General features: G+C 49.4%; 6 protein-coding genes across 6 annotated transcripts in view; 4 read left to right on the top strand and 2 right to left on the bottom strand.

Moving 5' to 3' along the window:
• BDR25DRAFT_336819 (uncharacterized protein) overlaps positions 1-1,577 on the top strand; it is a 2,158-nt gene extending 581 nt beyond the window's left edge. Inside the window, exons 2-3 of the mRNA XM_033693138.1 lie at positions 33-350; positions 403-1,577. Of these exons, the coding sequence (XP_033542549.1) occupies positions 33-350; positions 403-1,401 (1,317 nt within the window). The 3' untranslated portion in view covers positions 1,402-1,577. The remainder of the gene's footprint in view (positions 1-32; positions 351-402) is intronic.
• A 333-nt stretch (positions 1,578-1,910) lies between these two features.
• Positions 1,911-3,227, top strand: BDR25DRAFT_82406 (uncharacterized protein). The gene is made up of 2 exons (XM_033699107.1): positions 1,911-1,949; positions 2,026-3,227. Exons 1-2 carry the CDS (start codon positions 1,935-1,937, stop codon positions 3,094-3,096), a joined length of 1,086 nt encoding a protein of 361 aa, XP_033542548.1. The 5' UTR covers positions 1,911-1,934; the 3' UTR covers positions 3,097-3,227.
• On the bottom strand, positions 3,165-3,966 carry BDR25DRAFT_238955 (uncharacterized protein; the record flags this gene model as incomplete). The annotated part of the gene is made up of 3 exons (XM_033685653.1): positions 3,165-3,322; positions 3,372-3,832; positions 3,920-3,966. The coding sequence occupies 3 exons, from the start codon at positions 3,964-3,966 to the stop codon at positions 3,165-3,167; spliced, it is 666 nt and encodes a 221-aa protein (XP_033542547.1).
• Positions 3,967-6,433: 2,467 nt separating this feature from the next.
• BDR25DRAFT_239142 (kinase-like protein) lies at positions 6,434-8,139 on the bottom strand (the record flags this gene model as incomplete). Its single annotated transcript, XM_033685661.1, has 3 exons — positions 6,434-6,652; positions 6,703-7,458; positions 7,516-8,139. Coding segments are annotated over 3 exons (1,599 nt in total), but the record flags the coding sequence as incomplete, so codon positions are not given.
• A 2,756-nt stretch (positions 8,140-10,895) lies between these two features.
• BDR25DRAFT_318175 (uncharacterized protein) lies at positions 10,896-11,699 on the top strand (the record flags this gene model as incomplete). Its single annotated transcript, XM_033691730.1, has 4 exons — positions 10,896-11,116; positions 11,233-11,317; positions 11,371-11,526; positions 11,556-11,699. The coding sequence occupies 4 exons, from the start codon at positions 10,896-10,898 to the stop codon at positions 11,697-11,699; spliced, it is 606 nt and encodes a 201-aa protein (XP_033542545.1).
• Positions 11,700-14,473: 2,774 nt separating this feature from the next.
• Positions 14,474-17,391, top strand: part of BDR25DRAFT_269768 (TPR-like protein) — a 4,822-nt gene continuing 1,904 nt past the window's right edge. Inside the window, exons 1-8 of the mRNA XM_033687176.1 lie at positions 14,474-14,538; positions 14,590-14,666; positions 14,717-14,960; positions 15,008-15,070; positions 15,121-15,444; positions 15,496-15,685; positions 15,743-16,369; positions 16,428-17,391. The exon at positions 16,428-17,391 is cut by the window's right edge and continues 7 nt beyond it. Coding sequence (XP_033542544.1) covers positions 14,536-14,538; positions 14,590-14,666; positions 14,717-14,960; positions 15,008-15,070; positions 15,121-15,444; positions 15,496-15,685; positions 15,743-16,369; positions 16,428-17,391 — 2,492 coding nt within the window. The 5' untranslated portion in view covers positions 14,474-14,535. The remainder of the gene's footprint in view (positions 14,539-14,589; positions 14,667-14,716; positions 14,961-15,007; positions 15,071-15,120; positions 15,445-15,495; positions 15,686-15,742; positions 16,370-16,427) is intronic.

The raw sequence follows: 17,391 nt of genomic DNA, 5'->3' as shown, positions 1-17,391 counted from the left end.
CCCCCTCCCCCCGCTCCTAACCGCTCTCGCAGATCGAGTCCGCCGCAAAAGAATGGCGTGACGCCTGGACCAATATCCTTTCCCACCAGCTCAACTCGGTCGAGCACTTCCACACTCTCTACAAGCCACTGGGTGCCAAGGGAGGGGACTACAGCTCTCATGTCGCCACGGACACGCCGCCGGAGACCCTCGAGCGCTGTTCCCAGCTCCATGTGGCCTTTGCCGAGCTCAAGACCGACATGGGCGAGGAGCTCGCCGATGTCGAGAGCAAGCTCGTTATACCCGTCAAGCTCGCTAGGGACTCGCTCAAGCCCATGAAGAAGACCATCAAGCGGCGAGAGGAAAAGAAGGTAGCTGGCGATGTCTCGATTCTCCTGCCCTCTGCTGACTGCTGTGCCACAGCTTGACTATGAACGATACAAGGGCCGCGCCGAGACGCTCCAAAGGAAGCAGAACCGCTCCGATCGCGACAACATTGCCCTGAACAAGCACGAAGCGGACCTGCAACGCGCCACCCACGACTACGAATTTGCCGACGAGGTCCTCCGAACCCAGCTCCCCCGGCTGAACGCCGCCACCTTCTCCCTCCTACCCCACCTCCTCGCAAACCAGATCATCCTCCAGAACAATTTAATTGGCAATCTGTATACAGTCTTACATCAGTACTCGCGCGAAAATGGCTACCCAGACCCTCCCCCCGAACCCGAGGAAGTCATCCCTATGTGGGACTCGTCCTTCACTTCACTGCGCAAGGAGATGGAAAATGGGTTCGAGCTGCTCAGGACAGGAAAGGCAATCCACCAGCCCATGAGGCTACCAGAAAAGGGGGCCACCCTCACTGGTTTGGGTATCAGAAACAAGGTTATTCCGGGCCGGCGAACCAACAGCCAACCCATTGTGCCATCTGCAACCTCGCCACGTCCGGGCCATTCTCTGCCCCCACCAGCCGATCCAGGCCTCAAAACCAAACCCTCTTACAATTCACTCACTGCATCAAAGCCTAGAATTGGAGGTGCACATTCTCCAGGTCTGAGTCCTGCTCCCGCGTTTGACAGTCCGTGGTCTCGCCGCACATCGAACGCCTCATCTGTTGGCACGAACGGACACGACGACTATTTTGGCCGATCCCGCGTTGCTTCCGCAGCCTCGTCAGGGAGCCTAACGCCGAACCCAGCGGCGGGAAAGAAGAAGCCGCCACCACCCCCTCCAAAGAAGATCGGCTCTTTTCACGGGGAGTATGTTACCGCCATGTACGACTTCGACGGCTTGAATGAAGGTGACCTAGCGTTCCGCGAGGGCGAGCGCATCCGTGTGCTGAAAAAGACAAACAGCTCGCACGACTGGTGGGAGGGTGAGGTGCGGGGTCAAAAGGGTAGCTTCCCTGCCAACTACTGCAAATGAAAATTACGACGTGTATTCTGTGCTTCAATGGGGAATGGGAAAGTTGAAAATAGTCTCCAACTGCTAGGAAGGCGTTTAAATGACAAGTCTTGTGGGCTTCGTTCCCTCGGTCGACAGATGTAAACCTTAACCACACTTATCCGCAGTTTTGAGCCACCTTTGGCAGCAGGAGAGGCCATGTGCCGTTTTGCACGACGTTTTGTCTCGCCGTGTGGCTTTATACATGCTGAGGTTGTGCAATATAATGCGTAAATGGACGTGAAATGCCCAGATCCAGCCTTGCCCAGGTACGACAAGCAACGAGAAACAGGGGGCTGGAGTGACGTTTGCGGCTCCAAAGCGAAATACCTTGGCTAAGAAGCAAGCAATTTGGCCCCCACTTCCGACGTCAGTAGCTCCCGGATATGCGCCTCGCAGCTCCGCAAGGATGCTTAGGAGGCTCGTGTTGTGCTAGCCCTCGTGCACACAAATAGCAGCTAGCTTCTCCTTCATGGCTCTCCCTGACTGTACTTCGGAGTGCTAAGGGAAGTACTATGGCAGAAAAGACAGTATGTTTAGCTCGTTCCTCATCGTTCCTTCCTGTTCCGGACTTGGAAAGGCAAGACCATGTACTCACATTCCCAGGCCGAGAGATTGAGACCCCCCTTTACCTCGCGACCCATCCCGCCGAAGCCTCCCACCCCTCTATTCTCCTCTCATGCATCACTTCCCAATGGCGACATCAGTCCTCAGCCAGTTCTGGATACAGCCACCTCCATACCCCTGACAGCCTTAGATTCCTTGCCTACAATAGCTGGCCGCGACACAGAATGCTTTCTGGTCGAAGATGATATCTGTAAATTCCTGCAGCGGGAGTTAGATCTGAAACGCTTGAACAAGATACATGACCTGCTGTGGATGGCAGGTCGGCCCATGCGTGCCAGGCCGCTGCATCGATACAAGATGATGGGATTTGACGTGCTATACACACAGCAGATGGATCTGCATCTCCTAAAATTCTCGAATCGACTCCTGCTAAAGCCTCTTCCGGAGTGGATGCTGAGCTACGAGTTTTGGGATGAGAACATTTGCGGCAACCAGTTAGAGCGCCAGACGCTGCATGAGTCTGCGTGTGGATTTCTGCTATCGTACGTCTGGCTCCTCTGTTCCCCGCTAGACCTAAAGCTTGCACACGATCACTTCCTCTTACCGTCATTCATCACGTGGCACTGGTGGAAGGAATTCGTCAAGGACTTTTGCCAACACGTCGACATGAACTCTCTCGATCAAGTCAACAAGCGCTACCACTTTGGCGACTTGCGACTCGGTAGAATAAATTCCATCTACCGCACACGGTTCTGTTTCACCCACTTCGTACGAGGCTACCTCTACGGCTATAATCGCTATGTGGTCTTCTTCCAACGAAACTTCAGTTGGATCCTAATCGTCTTCGTCTTCTTCTCCCTCGTGCTATCTGCAATGCAAGTCGGCGCTGGTGTCCCGCCTTTACAAGACAACCTGGCGTTTCGTCGAGCATCATATGGGTTTGTGGTGTTCTCTATGGTCAGTGTTGCGAGTGTGTTAGCGCTTGTCGGAGTTATGTTCTCGGTCATTTTCTTCTTCAACATGGCGGCTGCGATACAACACGACAAAAGGGACAGACGGGAGAGAGAGAAACTAGCGCTGGAAAGGAAGAATAAGATGAAGGGTGCTTGATTGTATGGAATGGTGTCGCATTTCGGGACAACGAGAAGGCATTTGTATATCATGGCAGGGTAAACGGTCTACAGCTCGTCCCGCTTTTGCTCCGCGGCCTTCTTAACCTGCATCGCCTCAATGGTAACCTCCACCTCCTTCTCCCCCGTCTTCTTGTGCTCTAGACGCGCAATCACGACCCCATCTTTCGGCTCGTTGGAATAATTCTCGAGATCATCGAAAACACCTGTCACATCATTAGCCTTATCATCCCCACATCTCTCAACCAAACATACCTTCACAGTCCAACCCCTTCCCCTCCGGCTCCTCTACCCAAAGCGGCAAAATCGGATACATAGCCCCCGGGGCGAAAAACACCACCTCATCCTGCACACTAAAATGTCTCTGTTTCGGATTCCTAGCAATCCACTCGCGGACCGCAAAAGGCAGCTCTTCGTACTCCATCTTCATCAATTCGCGATCATTGCCGTGCTTGTCTTCGCCGTTCCAGGACCCAGGGTAGAGCTGCTTGTTGTAGAAGACTTTGAGCTCGGGTGCCCAGGTCTTGAGGTCGGGGTACATTTCGCCGAGTTTGAAGATCTTGGCCGTGATTTTGGAGGTCGAGGCGCAGAGTTTGGTATAAGGGGAGAGGTCGGAGTCTTTCCATTGGGCGGTCCAGAGTTGACCGACGGGGGTGGGTTCGGGGGTTGCTGAGGAGGATGGGGAGGAAGAAGAGGAAGAAGCAGATGATGAGATGCTGGATGCGCTTGAGGAAGAAGAAGAAGATGATGAAGAAGAAGAAGAAGAAGCGGACGACGACGAAGATTCGGGTTCTACAGCGAACGCGGTCGCCGCCAGCAATGCCGGTGAGAGAAGAGTGAGGAGTCTCATCGTGTTTGGTAATCTTCAGAAGCACTCTTAGAATGCGTATGTATAGCAGTCCAAATCAATTCAGCAAAATCAATTGCACACACTGTGACCCCCTCAAAAAAAAAGAAGCGGTCAGAGGACTCGAGGACGAGTTCGTCGTTTTATCGGCCTCACAAAATATCTGGCCATAGCTCCTATATACCCCGTCGTTCTAGAAAGCTTTCAAATTTCATGCGAACTGTCCTTTTACTTTGTTGTCTCTAGCTTGAGACGTCCCCGCGACTTTTTTCCGCGTTCCAGATTAAGGACAGGGGTGCGGCGCGCCACAAGTCCAGCCAGGTAAATTAATAGGACACAGTGGAAGTGCCAGAGGGACGTTTGGGGTTTGAGAGGACAGGTGTTATGGCGCGTGGAGATGAGAGACATTCGTTGCGCCAGAGAGATGGAGGGGATTCCTGGAGGTGGTGTTGGTGTCACGTGCTCAACGTGCTCGACTAAGTTGCTTCATAGCTCCCTCTAATTTCATCGCACTAGATAGATGCTACACCACACTTTGTCCTCCTTCCCTCAGTCTTCGACATTCCAATACTGCAAGCTTTCTTTTTTTTTTTCAATATTTCCACGCCTCTCATCTAACAACCACTACAACTCCAGCACCGGAACTTCGTTTTAGACGGTACAATAACCTCCTACCAAGTAGTGATCGACACCAAGAACCCTAGTCAACCAGCACCCACCAATCACACATTCGCTATCACAACAGCTTTTCTAAACTCGTGAGTTATCACTCCGCTATCTGCCTTTGAGCTGTCAAACAGCTTTACCGTTGGGGAGAGGGTTGTTACCACTATCAGACTTGCACCAGCACACAAATGTGACGGTCCCTTAGGAATAGGTTTTGAAACTTGGGCGCTAGGGGTGGAGGACTTAGTGTGTGGGAGGGGGAATAGGTCATTTAAGGGCGTGGGAAGGTTTGAGTCAAAGGCGATTGTTTCTATGGCGTTCTTTATACTCCTCAATGGCCCTTCAGTAATATCTACTGTTCGTTAAACGCCTCAAACCAATTATTCTCCATTACAATACTTCTGTACTCTTCAGTCATCGCGCATTTCCTTCCTTCAACCCGGAAACCCAAAGCAAGCATACAGCCACTCCAAGAATCAGAGAAACCCGCAACACTGGCAACTGCAGCCATGAGCCGAAATCATCCACCCACGGCAACAACCAAAATCCCCTCGAAGTCGCCACCAGCCCGCACAACCTCAACACGCCTCCATAACCCCATTCTCCCAGTACGTACCAGATCCCAATTCCACGCCACCAATCTCTCACACCCAAGCCTCCACCACACCCACACGACGATCTAGACACGGAACACTACTATTCTCCTGACCTCGACCGCACCCCCGCCACGAAGCATCTTCTCGCCTCTTCTTCACTGGGTTCCTACTAATCAACCACATCGTCTTTCCCGCAACCTTCGCCAGTCTCCCAAACTCCCTCAACCTCGACCTAGACAACCGTCCAAAATTGAGCTTGAAGTAAAAGTATTGTCGACAGGACGCAACACGCAGCTGTTGTAAGTAGCCTAGTTCTGCTGTGCGATTAGCGCGAGCGGGTGTGTGTGGCTTTGGTGGAGACATAGGAGGAGTTATATTTGGATTCGAGTACGGTTTTTATTTCAAAGTACCTAAATAGTGGCGTGGGGTTAGTAGGGACGATTGTAAGTGTGAACGCGACGAGGATTGTTGAGTTGTTGGCCCCTGGGCCCTTCCCTTAGACACAAAAAATTGTGGACGGTAATTAGCATGAAGCTTACATTGGTCAATACTCCTTTAGAGCGAAAGCTACGCTCATTGTTATGAGTGCTTGCGCCGTTGTTACCGCCCCACTGTCTGCGCTGTATTGCTTATACTGCATGGTTTGTGAGGAAGAAGAACGAAAGAAAGGTTAGGGAGTGGAAAAGTAGGGGGGTGGTTGGGGGCGAAATTAGATAGAGGTCAAAAAGCCTGAGGGAGATGGGTTTCGATAGTGGATAGAGGGTTTAGACTGCTAGAAGAGGGCTTGTTGTGAGCATGGCGTAGGTGTAGATGGCGTAGGTGCAATTGATGGTGCAGATGTTGCAGAGTGCGGGAAAGGTGAACAGAGGGGTTTAGAGGTGTTGGTGGTTTACACTTCAATTTTAATCCTGTTTGAAACGATTTATCAACATGGCCAGTGACATTAGTTTTTCCCATCTCCTGAACCCGGCAACACGTTGAGTTTCACCTTCACCTTCAGCCTCATCTAACCCCAGAGAGGTTTCTACCAAAGGCAGGTTGCTGGCTCCAAATTCCCCTTCCATTATCAATTTCCATGGTCCCGATTGGTGCGAAACTTCATTCGTAGCCGGAGACTGAGCGGACGTTGCAGTCATGTCGGCTGGTTCTATCAACACGGAAACTGCGCGGCGGGAAAGTATTGGATTCAGCGCAGCTTCGACAGGCGTCTAGGATTCCGTAGGTCGGCTTTCAGGACACGGTGTCTGGCAGTAATCTGGATCGTCTGTGGTATTGGAATGCATGAAGTTAAACTTGCGCAGCAATACTGTCGAGTCCGACCTAAGGCTCTCGGACGAAAGAATGACAATCATTTCGCGCTCGATGATGTCGAGAAGATTGTGAAAGTACTGCGTACAGTGCGCGTTCTTGTGAAGTTCTGCTATGGTCTAGAGTTTGATTAGTTTAAGGTGTTTTTTGGAGATGGGGATCTTCCTACCATTGAGACAACGTCTTTCACGGTTATGACATACCCTCCGTCGTCAGCTTTTGCATTCACGTCAAAAAAAGAATCGCTCGATAAGCCCGTAATATAAGGACTTATTCTTCTCTTTGCGAAGGTTTGGACCAGTTCGCCACCACCAAGTGCCCAGCAAACGAACTCTAGAAGAACGCATCCGAAAGACCATATATCTGACGCTCTAGAAATTTTGCCGCCCTCGAGATCGCACTCTGGTGGCCGGTAAGCTGGGGTTAAAGGCACTCTAGCTGCTGTAATGTTCGATCGACTATATTGAGTATTAAGAGTCGAACACCCAAAGTCGGATATGACTAGCGTTCCTCGCCCGCCTTCTGGATCATTGTACCAAAGGATGTTCTCGGGTTTGAGATCACCGTGTCTTCCAAATTTTGTGCTGGACAAGCCTCGTGGATGGTGGAGACTGTCCAGAGCGTCCATCAAACCAAGAATCTGTTCTGAAACCCACCTCGCTGTTCCCAGGTCTATGCCTTTCGTCTCGCTCCGGGACGGTGTTTGAGATTCTTTGTTCCAATAATCAGCCAAGTTGCAGTCTGCCAACGGGAAAAGAAGGTAGTGGTCGTTCCGGTAACTCCATGTCATGAGGAGACTGAGAAGGTGATTGTGAGTGCGGCTCAAGTTCTTCAACATGTTTACCTCCCTGTGGAAACAATTTTCCACGTTGTCTCCGTGATTGATGCGCAACCGTTTCACTGCGAAAACGTCGTTCGTCTGAATCTGCATGGATCGGTCAGCTGCCAGATTGCTGTTTCCAACCGAATCCAAGAAACTTACCTTCTTCAGTATGTTGCTGAAGCCATGACAGTCCCTGTGTATCTTGATCTTGCTAATTCTCGAGTATATCCCTTCTATGGAACCACCACACTCCGAGAAGGGTAGTATAGTCTGAGGCGTAAAGTCCACATGTCGCACTGAGTTTGTCTCGGTGTCGAAACTGAGAAACGGCAGATTTACCCTGTACTGGTAGCGCGAAAACTGTTCGCGTTCGTGTATCATCCATGTGTCGAAGCAGCCAAGTGGATTGTTCGGAGATTTACTGCGTACGAGATCGGACATATGACGAACTTGGGTCTCAACCAAAGGCAAGTCTTCGTCACTCACACCTTCTTCAATGAATTTCCCAATGTCTTCCCCTTTGTCGAGGAGGATGAGGATCGCAAAAATCTTCAGATACCGACATCTAATTAGATTCGCGCAATCGTTCAATCCTTGACCACACCAACTATCCGGCTGCTGATCACGGTATGCTTCTATTTCCATGCGAATCCGTTCTTCGGTCAATATCTCTTCTAGGACCTTCGGAGGCAGGAACGCTTCACCCAAATTCTCTGTGTGAACTTGTGATCTCCGAAGTAGGTCTGCAATTTTCTCTCGATCTGGTTCATCTTCAGAAGCATCGGACCACGAATCTGGCCATATAGGTCCCTTTATCTCAAACTCCGGTGTAACTTCACTTAACTGCTCCGGAGGCTTTGTTGATTCCGCGAACGCACGAAGAGGGATGAGCTGAAGTCCTAGACATTGTACTGCGGTGTCTAGATCCTTTCTCAGAGCTGCCAACAAAGGTGTACTAGTAAAAGTCAGTTCATACGACGTGACACAGGGGATCTTTGAGTAGCCTCCTACTTGGTCTCTTCGTCATCATTTCTGTATAGAGTGCGTACGTCGTCCAGCGTCTCGGCTATGTCTTCTAAGTATGATCGTGTAGTTCCCGATAGAAAAGGATCGTAATCCTCAAACGACTGAAGCAATCTAGACATGGCAGTTTCAGCGTCTGTTTCTTCTTCCAAGATGCCTGCTTTTATCGAGATCCAATGAATGCTGCTTTTCCAATGCTCTAAATGCATCCGTACATCACGAAGGTGGTCAGAAACGTCTCGGTTGTTCCAAGCCCAACCTGTCACCTTTTGAAGAGCATGTTCAAGATCTTCCAGAATTCCGTTGTACACGCCATACAAACTAATTTCGTCTTCCGGTTGACTCTCATCGGAGGAGAAGCTTTCCGTCGACCCGAGTTCCGTTATCCACGAAAGATTGGAGTCTATCCTTCTGGCTCGTTCGATTCTAGGGCTGAAGTATTCCGCATCCTCATGATGGTATTCAGCGAGTCTTTCTAGAGCTTTAACGATGCCACGTATGTCGGCACGACTTTGAGGCTTGACCTTGAGCATCTGTGTCTCGATTATTTCCAGCAGATGGAAGACGTAATCACTACACGCAGGGTTATTTTTCAGTGATTTGATCGTCTAGGTTACAAAGTGTTAGATAGAAAACAAATCAACTCCACGGGTTGACCTACCTGAGTCACAGAAGGCTTTAGTTGCGCAAGCAATCGAAAATCAGAACCGATTTCGATTTCGAAGAATGCGTCCGATGAAGAGAGCGGTTTGATAGAGTCGGCTAATCGATTATTGCGGAATTCTTGGAGGCCGTCTGCACCACGCACCAACCATACAACAAACTCGAGATAGATGCATCCCAACGACCATATATCGTACGAAGACGAGACTCGCTTGGAAATATCGCACTCTGGTGCTTTGTAGGTATGACTAAAGCCACCGATCATACTGGTCCGAACACTGGAGTCAGAGAAGGGACTCCGAAAATCTGCGAGACCAAGGTCTGCAATCTTGAGAACTCCAGCCCCACCCGGACTTGGAGTGTCAGGAGTCTTTTGAAACCACAAGATGTTTTCCGGTTTGAGATCCCCATGTCTTCCGTGCATAGTCTGACGTTCTTGTAAGGACAGTGTCTTTACGTCAGGCTTATTCACCTGGTAATGGTGGATGCTATGGAGAGCATGTGCAAGGCCTAGAAGTTGCTGAGACATCCATCTCAGAAACTTTTGATCTTGGACTGACTGAGAAGACCAGCGCGAATGCTTCATCCAAAAGTCTTTTAAATTACCATCAGCCCATGGGAAAATTAGATAGTAGTGACCATTGTGCGAATATGTGGCGAGAAGCTTGATGAGATGCTGGTGATTTGTCCCATTGAAACGTCTCAACGCGGAAGCCTCCCGATCGAATGCTACGCAGGCATCCTTCTGGATCGCCTTGATTGCAAAATGATTTGATCGCTTGATTATACTGTTAGTGCTCGTTCAGGATCCTAAAAAGCCAAACATACCATTTCGGGATCTTGGAAAGTGTGATGTGAAGGGTGTATTGTGACCTTGGTCACAACACCAAAGCCTCCTGTACGCTCACGGCTCTCTTGGTCATTGCCCAATTCGACAGAACTACCAACCCTTAAAAAAGGAAGGATCGCTTGATCACTAAGAAGGTAGTGTTTCGCTCTCCCGTTTGCGTCGTTGTCCAAGGTGAGAGCTGCCACTGATATCGAGCGAAACTGTCTAGATCGTTTGTGCTCCAAGATCCAGATTTGAACAGCTGTATTGGGGTGACAGACTGTGCTTTCGTCCCAAGGTATACGTCACTAGAATTAGGCCTGAAATTGAATGGAAGGTGTTGATCAAATATCTCTTCGTCAACAAATTCAGAGATTGCGCTAGCCTTTCTTAAAAGGCACAGAATGGCGAAGATTCTTCTCCTTGTTGAATTTGCGTATGGTTCTTCCACTGGCTCGCAGACGATCTGCGCAGTGGACCAGACGTCTTTTTGGACCCCAGAAAGTTCAAGCTCCTTGTGCACGTTTTCTACGGTAATTATTCTTTCGAGTTGATCGATGGGTAAAAATCTAGAATCTCCATTTACTCCGGATCCGATCATTTGCTTTCTAATTTGCAGACCTAGGTGCTCTGAACTGGGACTTCGCGGAGCGTTGGCGGTCGAAGTTGATTTGGTCTCGGCATCGAGGTCAAGCAACTGAGCATGAGCATCTCGCGCACCCTCTATAGGCCGTTGCGCTACCAGCCAGTGACAACGACAAGTGGCTTGCTGATTTGGCTTAGCGCCTACTAAGATTGGTGCAGTTGGTGCATATATACATTAAGCGACAAGGTTGAGTTCTAGTGAGAAAGATGTAAAGCTAGTCTTGGGCGATCGGGCTTAGATGCTTCACAAGGGTGCCTCTAAGCCTCTAGATGTTGGTGTCAATACCCCCGACATTTTCCTCTCAGGTTCATACGCCAAACTCTACACTACCACGCTTAGAGATGTACATGCCTCACAGCTGTGCTATTCAATGCTTTCATGCAAACCTTTCTCTTCGCACAATTTTACCGGCTAGTTGTACACACACCTGCAGAGAATTCGTCCATGGGTGAAGTTCTCGGGCCCATCGGCTTCTGTTTTGGAGGCATTAGCTTCGTTCTAAGCACCATTCCCAACGCTGCAAAGACCCTGCACGACTTTGAAGAATGTAGGGACCAATTTCGGGGATACAAGACTCGTCTGGCCATCTGCGAAGCAAGGTCCGCCAAATGGGAAATTCTTTGGCGACGGAGGTCTAATTTCGGGGAGTACCAGACAACCATCAGTACGACGAGATTAGACATTGAGAGGCTAAAAAAGAATATCGAAGATACAGGATAATACGGAGGACGAAGCAGAGATCAGAACATGGCGAAAGAGAAGAGATTGGCTACTTGGCTGCCGTCGACGAAGGCGAAGTGGTGAGAGAAGCCTACTGAACTTTGTGCACTCGGTTGGGTACGCTCTCTACAAGAAAGATATTATCGAAGGTTGGATCACCACGCTAGAAAAGGCTATCGATTGCATCGAAAAGCTCTCAGAAAGAGAGTTCGAACAACGCACGGCTGCGCATTCTGGCTCTGGGCCTAGTCTGGATCCAATACTCGAACTAGAAGAACTCGAAGATTTTGTAAGGGGACTTACTTCTCCGGCACAAAGGCTTCACGACGAACGCACTGCAACATACAGATTAAAATGCTTGTCGTCGTCCGCAGACTGGGAAATGGAGAACCGGAGTTCGATAGGGACTTCAGCGATGTACTTCCAATGCTAGACATCGATGGGTGGAGGACGAAGTCCTAGACCCCAACCGTAAGTTGTTGGCTCGGAGCCAGTAGCGGTTCCCTTCCATAAAGATAACCAGAGAACACACCTGGGACCGGAACAAATCAAGCAACTTGTGTGTGGTCAAACCGCATTAAATGAGTCCATAAATTTCGCTGGTACAACTACCAAGCGCGCGATTCAACATCCGCAAGCGAGAAGAACGCGTCCAATAGGAGATATTCTTAGGGAATCGCCAAATATTTTTCTTGATCGAGCTTGGCGAGCAGATCGGGCGATATTGGTCCAAGGTATATCGCATTGGGCCTTACTTCTGTGGGATACTTCATGGATGGAGAAGCTTTGTTGCTACGGGCTTCAAATCGAGAAAGGTGTTGCCGCAAAGGATTGCATTATGCAAATTTTCAGCGTTGGCGAATGCCCAAAACATAGCGGTTGCCGCCATGGCTCACGCCTGAGGAACTTAGGTCTCGTCCTGGCACAACTAATCTTGGAAATACCGATCCGTCAGGCGAGCGATAACGATTCTAAAGAGTATCATCAATGGACCGATGGCAAGTGGGAGATCCTGTATCGAAGTGACATCATTGCAAAGATTTTCACCAAGACGACATCAAACCCCCTTTGTGATGCAATCGGCTTCTGTTTGAAAGACGAGACGGCCCTAGCAAACCAAAGTTTTCAACCCGGGTTTCTCTTCAAATGCGTAGAGCATATTTACAAACCGTCAGTACTTGAGTGCTATCTTGCCATGCGGTAGGCTAACTCTCCACCAGCTTGAACAAATGGTGTCAGACCGAAGTTAAGGATCTCAAAGCTTGTGAAGATAGAGAGGGTTCGCTTCCAGACGTGTCTAAAGACAAGGGGTGGCCAGAAGAAGCCATGTGCTAAGTGCGGGAACCTCAACCCCTTGAGCGTCCGCCTTCGGGACATACACAGCCAGTACTAGGGCAGCGTGGAGTAGCTGATCGACTAAAATGGACACGTCTTGACGTCTGGCAATTTACCGCTCCATATTTGCTGAGTATGATTTTATATGCCGTTGCAGTACTCAGCCTTTTCCCACATGATATACACTTTGCATGGAAATGGGCTGATCCGGAGCGAGAAGGGTAGTCATCTACTAGTTAGGAAATAATAAACCGATGCATAATCATGTCGATGACTGCGTACCAAATTGGCAAGCAGGTGTGGCATTCGATGTAGCCAGCCGATATGCACGAGCTTCCGCTCAGAATTTACACTCTGAACGCAGCACGTCATAGCGCAACCTTCAGTAAAAAGGAAGATTCTTTTGGCACCAGTGTGTCCCGATGCCCATGCGCTCTATGACACTTTTTTCAAACCTCAGTAGTGCCTAGCCACATCGTGCGGTATCCTCTTCGTTTGAGGATTAATCGCCTATTCGACATCGAGCTGCGTAGTTGTGAACTGCTAGACCCAGTCGCACTGCTTTTAGAGCATGAACACTAGGGCAGCTATGACGTGCAGGAAGATCTGTTACGACATGTCGCTTGGGTGATCGGGGAAGAGGATGAGTGGAGGCGCATGCTGCAGACTCGGATGATGAGTTTGATGCCTGTGGAAGCTTGCTCGTCGGGATCACAAGGTATAGATCCATGGAAAACAGACGAGAGATTCATGGACATGCTTGAGGCTGACCAACAATTGAATTCGAGGTCTGAGGTGTGGTGAGTATTAAGCTAGCCTTAGAACCCGAGTGCAGTTATTTTTGGGTCAGAGGTGTGGTCAAGTAAATTTTTTTGTCCAGGCCATCAGAGTGTACTCGTAAATTTTTTACCAAGCACAAAGCCAGAGACATCTCTAGCTCTTGTTTCGCCTTCTAAAGAACCCAAGTTACCAGCTCAATTTCCGAGGGATTTTAGTACCAGACATTGTAAGCCGGAATGTATATTTTATGTCCACTTGAACCCCGAGAGCTCGGGCATGTATGAGGTTCTCGCAACGTGTTTTGCAAGTACAGAATTCAAAGCTACTATCTCTAGCTTCGAAATGTTTATAGCGGGCCATTGTGCTCTTCGTTCTGTTATATTAGCCTGGCATAAGGCGGCAAACATTATTAGACCTTTTGCTACCTCTATTTTAGAACTGAAGTCATGAGCTTGATGTCGTTATGCTTGAGTACTCGACATAGTACGCTAGAAAGCGATGTCTTAGTCCAATCGAAGCGGAAGAAAACTTTTCCCTAAGAGTAGAAGCAGAAAGCCACTGAATTATGGGCTTGTACTTTTGTTAGTAGACATCGTATGTTGGGGAGTGATTTCTAGTCCACTTAAAGCTAAAGTTTCCTGAGAGTAGGAGAGGAAAGAAACCATGTGCAAGTGGCGTAGAAGTTTTATTCTGAGGCCATGTGACCTGGGTTGAGTTCTATTAGTCTAGGTCGAAGCTTGCGAACATGAAATGTGCCTTTGAACCATTTCGGATACCCGTCTCCAAAGCCATGATATTCTTCGTAATTACTTTTCAAGTGCGAGAGATTTGAAGGAATTATAGATTTTAGTCCAGCTAGAAGCAGTAACGCATCTAATGACAAGCTGATTCCTCTTGGAAAATGGCAACATAATGAAATGGAAAAATAGATTAGAAAACATTTACGCGTTCTATGGGATAGAGTTAGGGCGTATATATATCTTCAAAGCAGCAGGCGCTTAGTGGAAAAGTTGTCACGTTAGGCGGCGATGGCCGTTCTGCTCAGCCTCTATGCGGGCGGCCCGGACGGCTATCTCGGTCTGATATGTTCCGCCTGCCGTCTACCTGCACATCTTCTTATACTAACTCTTGCTTCTATTTCTGACCTCTTATTTTATGCCTAGCCGACTGTTGAAGAGCGACCATGGTACGTGGAGGGGAGGGACGAAGGGAAGACGCCAAGGCTAAACGAAGCTAGGTTCGGCCTGTGACGGACGATGATATCGGCCTAAAGGTGCTTCGTGAGGCACCAGCAGACACAACCCAGGGCATTGAGTACGTCCGTGTCGCGTTTGGGTGTCTATCTTCATACTAAGCTAGCCTAGCATCGTTGCGATCCATGGCATTGGGGCGCACCCAGATGACAGCTGGTGCAAGAATGTCGGCACTGCTGAGAACCCAAAGTGGGTCAATTGGCTTGACGAGAAAGCCATGTTGCCAACTGTAGCACCACATGCGCGCATCATGCGATACGGATACCAGTCACAGTGGTTTGGGGAAGGGGCGATGCGACAGAAGGCATCGACGGTGGCACTGCGGTTGCTGCTGGCACTGCAACGGAAAAGAAAGGTGCAGGTCCTGGATGTCTAACAGGTCATCACTGCTGAACTAGCTAGGATTGTATATTCCGCCCATTAATCTTTATAGCGCACTGCTTTGGTGGGCTGGTTGTGTTGAAGGTAATCAATTAAAGTAAAGCTAGCATGCGCCCACAGCTAATAGTGTACAGGCCCTCCTGGAAGCGCAGCACGCCGAGAACGAGTGGCCTGGTGTGTTCGTCTCGACTACCGGCTTGGTCTTCTTTGGTACACCTTTTAGAGGCGCGGAAGGGATGACTCAGATGGAAATGCTGGAGGCAGCCCGGATGGAATACCAGGAGGACCAGGTACAGCCGGAGGTCCTGAAAATACTTGAGCCGGGCAACGAGTTTCTTCAAGAGGTGGTCGACCAGTTTGGGAAGACGCGGAGGCTGGCAAATAAGGCCCAGGTTGCATGCTTCTACGAGCTTAAGTCAAGCAATGTGGGGAAGATTGTAGGAAAGCAGGATCGAACAGTAAGCGATAGAATAAGCTGCGAATTATGCTAAGGCTGACTATTATCACAGCGATTTGTAGTGAGCGAAAGCTCTGGCTGCCTTGACCTGTCTGATGCGACGAGAAAGTTCTCCCTCTCACGGTCGCACTTTGAAATGAATAAGTTTGGAAAGCCTACGGAGGAAGACTTTGAGACGGTGGGAGATGTTGTCAGGGATATGATTGTGGTATCACATGAACTCGTGCTAGCCCGGTCTCGACGTAATTATACATCCTAGTAACCATTAATAATTGCAGACAGTTGACTAAATGCAACAGATGACGGGAAGTACAAGATTGAGCTCAATCTCCGAGGCGTGCCTGTAGTGAGCCAGTTCGTCCATCGAGACGCAGAAATGAAGGAGCTTGAGCAACTCCTTCTTGCAACTTCACTCACGGTGAGTCGTCGAAACATCGTCGTGGTCCATGGCCTTGGTGGCATAGGCAAGACGCAGCTAGCGGTCGAGTTCGCGCGGAAAAATCAACGCAGATTCAGCAGCATTTTCTGGCTGGACGGATCCTCAGAAGCCAGTCTAAAGCAGTCGTTTGTAGAATTGATGCAAAGGCTGCCGCGGGACCAGCTCAAGGCAGATGTTGTAGAGATGTTGGTGCATTCCGCCCTCGATGTCGACGTGGTTGTAGGCGAGTGTCTCCATTGGCTATCTGTCCCATCAAACCATGACTGGCTCTTAATCTTCGACAATGTTGACCGCGACCCCTACGACAAAGACGACTCGCAAGCATATAATGTGAAAAGCTATTTTCCTTATGCAGATCACGGGTCGATTCTCATAACAAGCAGGCTGGCAACCCTTCAGCAACACGGGGCAGGAGTTAAGGTTGGGACAGTCGCAGCAGAACAAGCACGTGCCATTCTAGAGAATAATGCTGGAAGGGGGATTGAGGGTGAGTCTGCGATTACACTTAGGAACTAAGGATATGTTTACTGATAGATGCTATATAGGGGCTGACACAGTTCTTCAACGTCTTAACGGCCTTCCTCTGGCCCTTACCCAAGCCGGCGCGTATATGCGAGAGACGAATATGTCTGCATCGACCTATGTTAAGCACTACGATGGAACATGGGAGCACCTGATGAAAAAGCAGCAGCGCTTTCCACTGGAGGAGTACGGCGATCGAAATGTGCTGACGACATGGACTATGTCCTACGATCAGGTCCGAAAACAAAGCGAAGAGGCTGCGTGGCTGCTTAAGCTCTGGGGATTTTTAGATTGCGGAGAACTTTGGTATGAGCTGGTTGCGTCGGCTAGAGTTTTAAAAGAAGGGATGGATATTCCAACATGGTTGCTTAAGATTGCTGGAGACGAGCTGGAATTCGCTGATGCAGTAGGCCTGCTGTCGCGGTACTCGCTCGCTGACACTAAAGAAGGCACTGGTAGCCACTCTATGCACTTAGTGTTGCATAAATGGTGCAGTCAGCTGACTAAAGGCGAGGAGTGTTATAGCATTTCTAACATTGCCGCAGGGCTAGTTGCATTAAATGTGGCTTCGGAGCAGGAGAAAGATTTCTGGAGGAAGCGGAAGCGGATATTGGCCCACGGTCTCATTGTTAGCAAATGGATAGGGAAAGTCTTAGTATCTGAGGAATCGAGGCCACTGGGGCCTTCATTACACCCATGGATGTTTCACAGCCTGGGGTATTTACTGTCCGAAGAAGACAGACTGGAGGCTGAGAAGATGTACCAGCGGGCACTGCGAGGATACGAGAAGGCATGGGGATCTGAGCATACATCGACACTCGACACGGTCCACAATTTGGGAAACATCTACGCGAAGCTAGGCAGGATGGACGAGGCAGAGGAGATGTACCAACGGGCGCTGCGAGGATACGAGAAGGCATGGGGACCTGAGCATACATCGACACTCTCTACGGTCAACAACTTGGGAAACCTCTACAGGATCCTAGG

The sequence above is a fragment of the Lindgomyces ingoldianus genome (assembly GCF_010093535.1).
Source record: "Lindgomyces ingoldianus strain ATCC 200398 unplaced genomic scaffold BDR25scaffold_37, whole genome shotgun sequence".
Classification (NCBI taxonomy): domain Eukaryota; kingdom Fungi; phylum Ascomycota; class Dothideomycetes; order Pleosporales; family Lindgomycetaceae; genus Lindgomyces; species Lindgomyces ingoldianus.
This window is presented reverse-complemented; position numbering and strand designations above follow the sequence as displayed.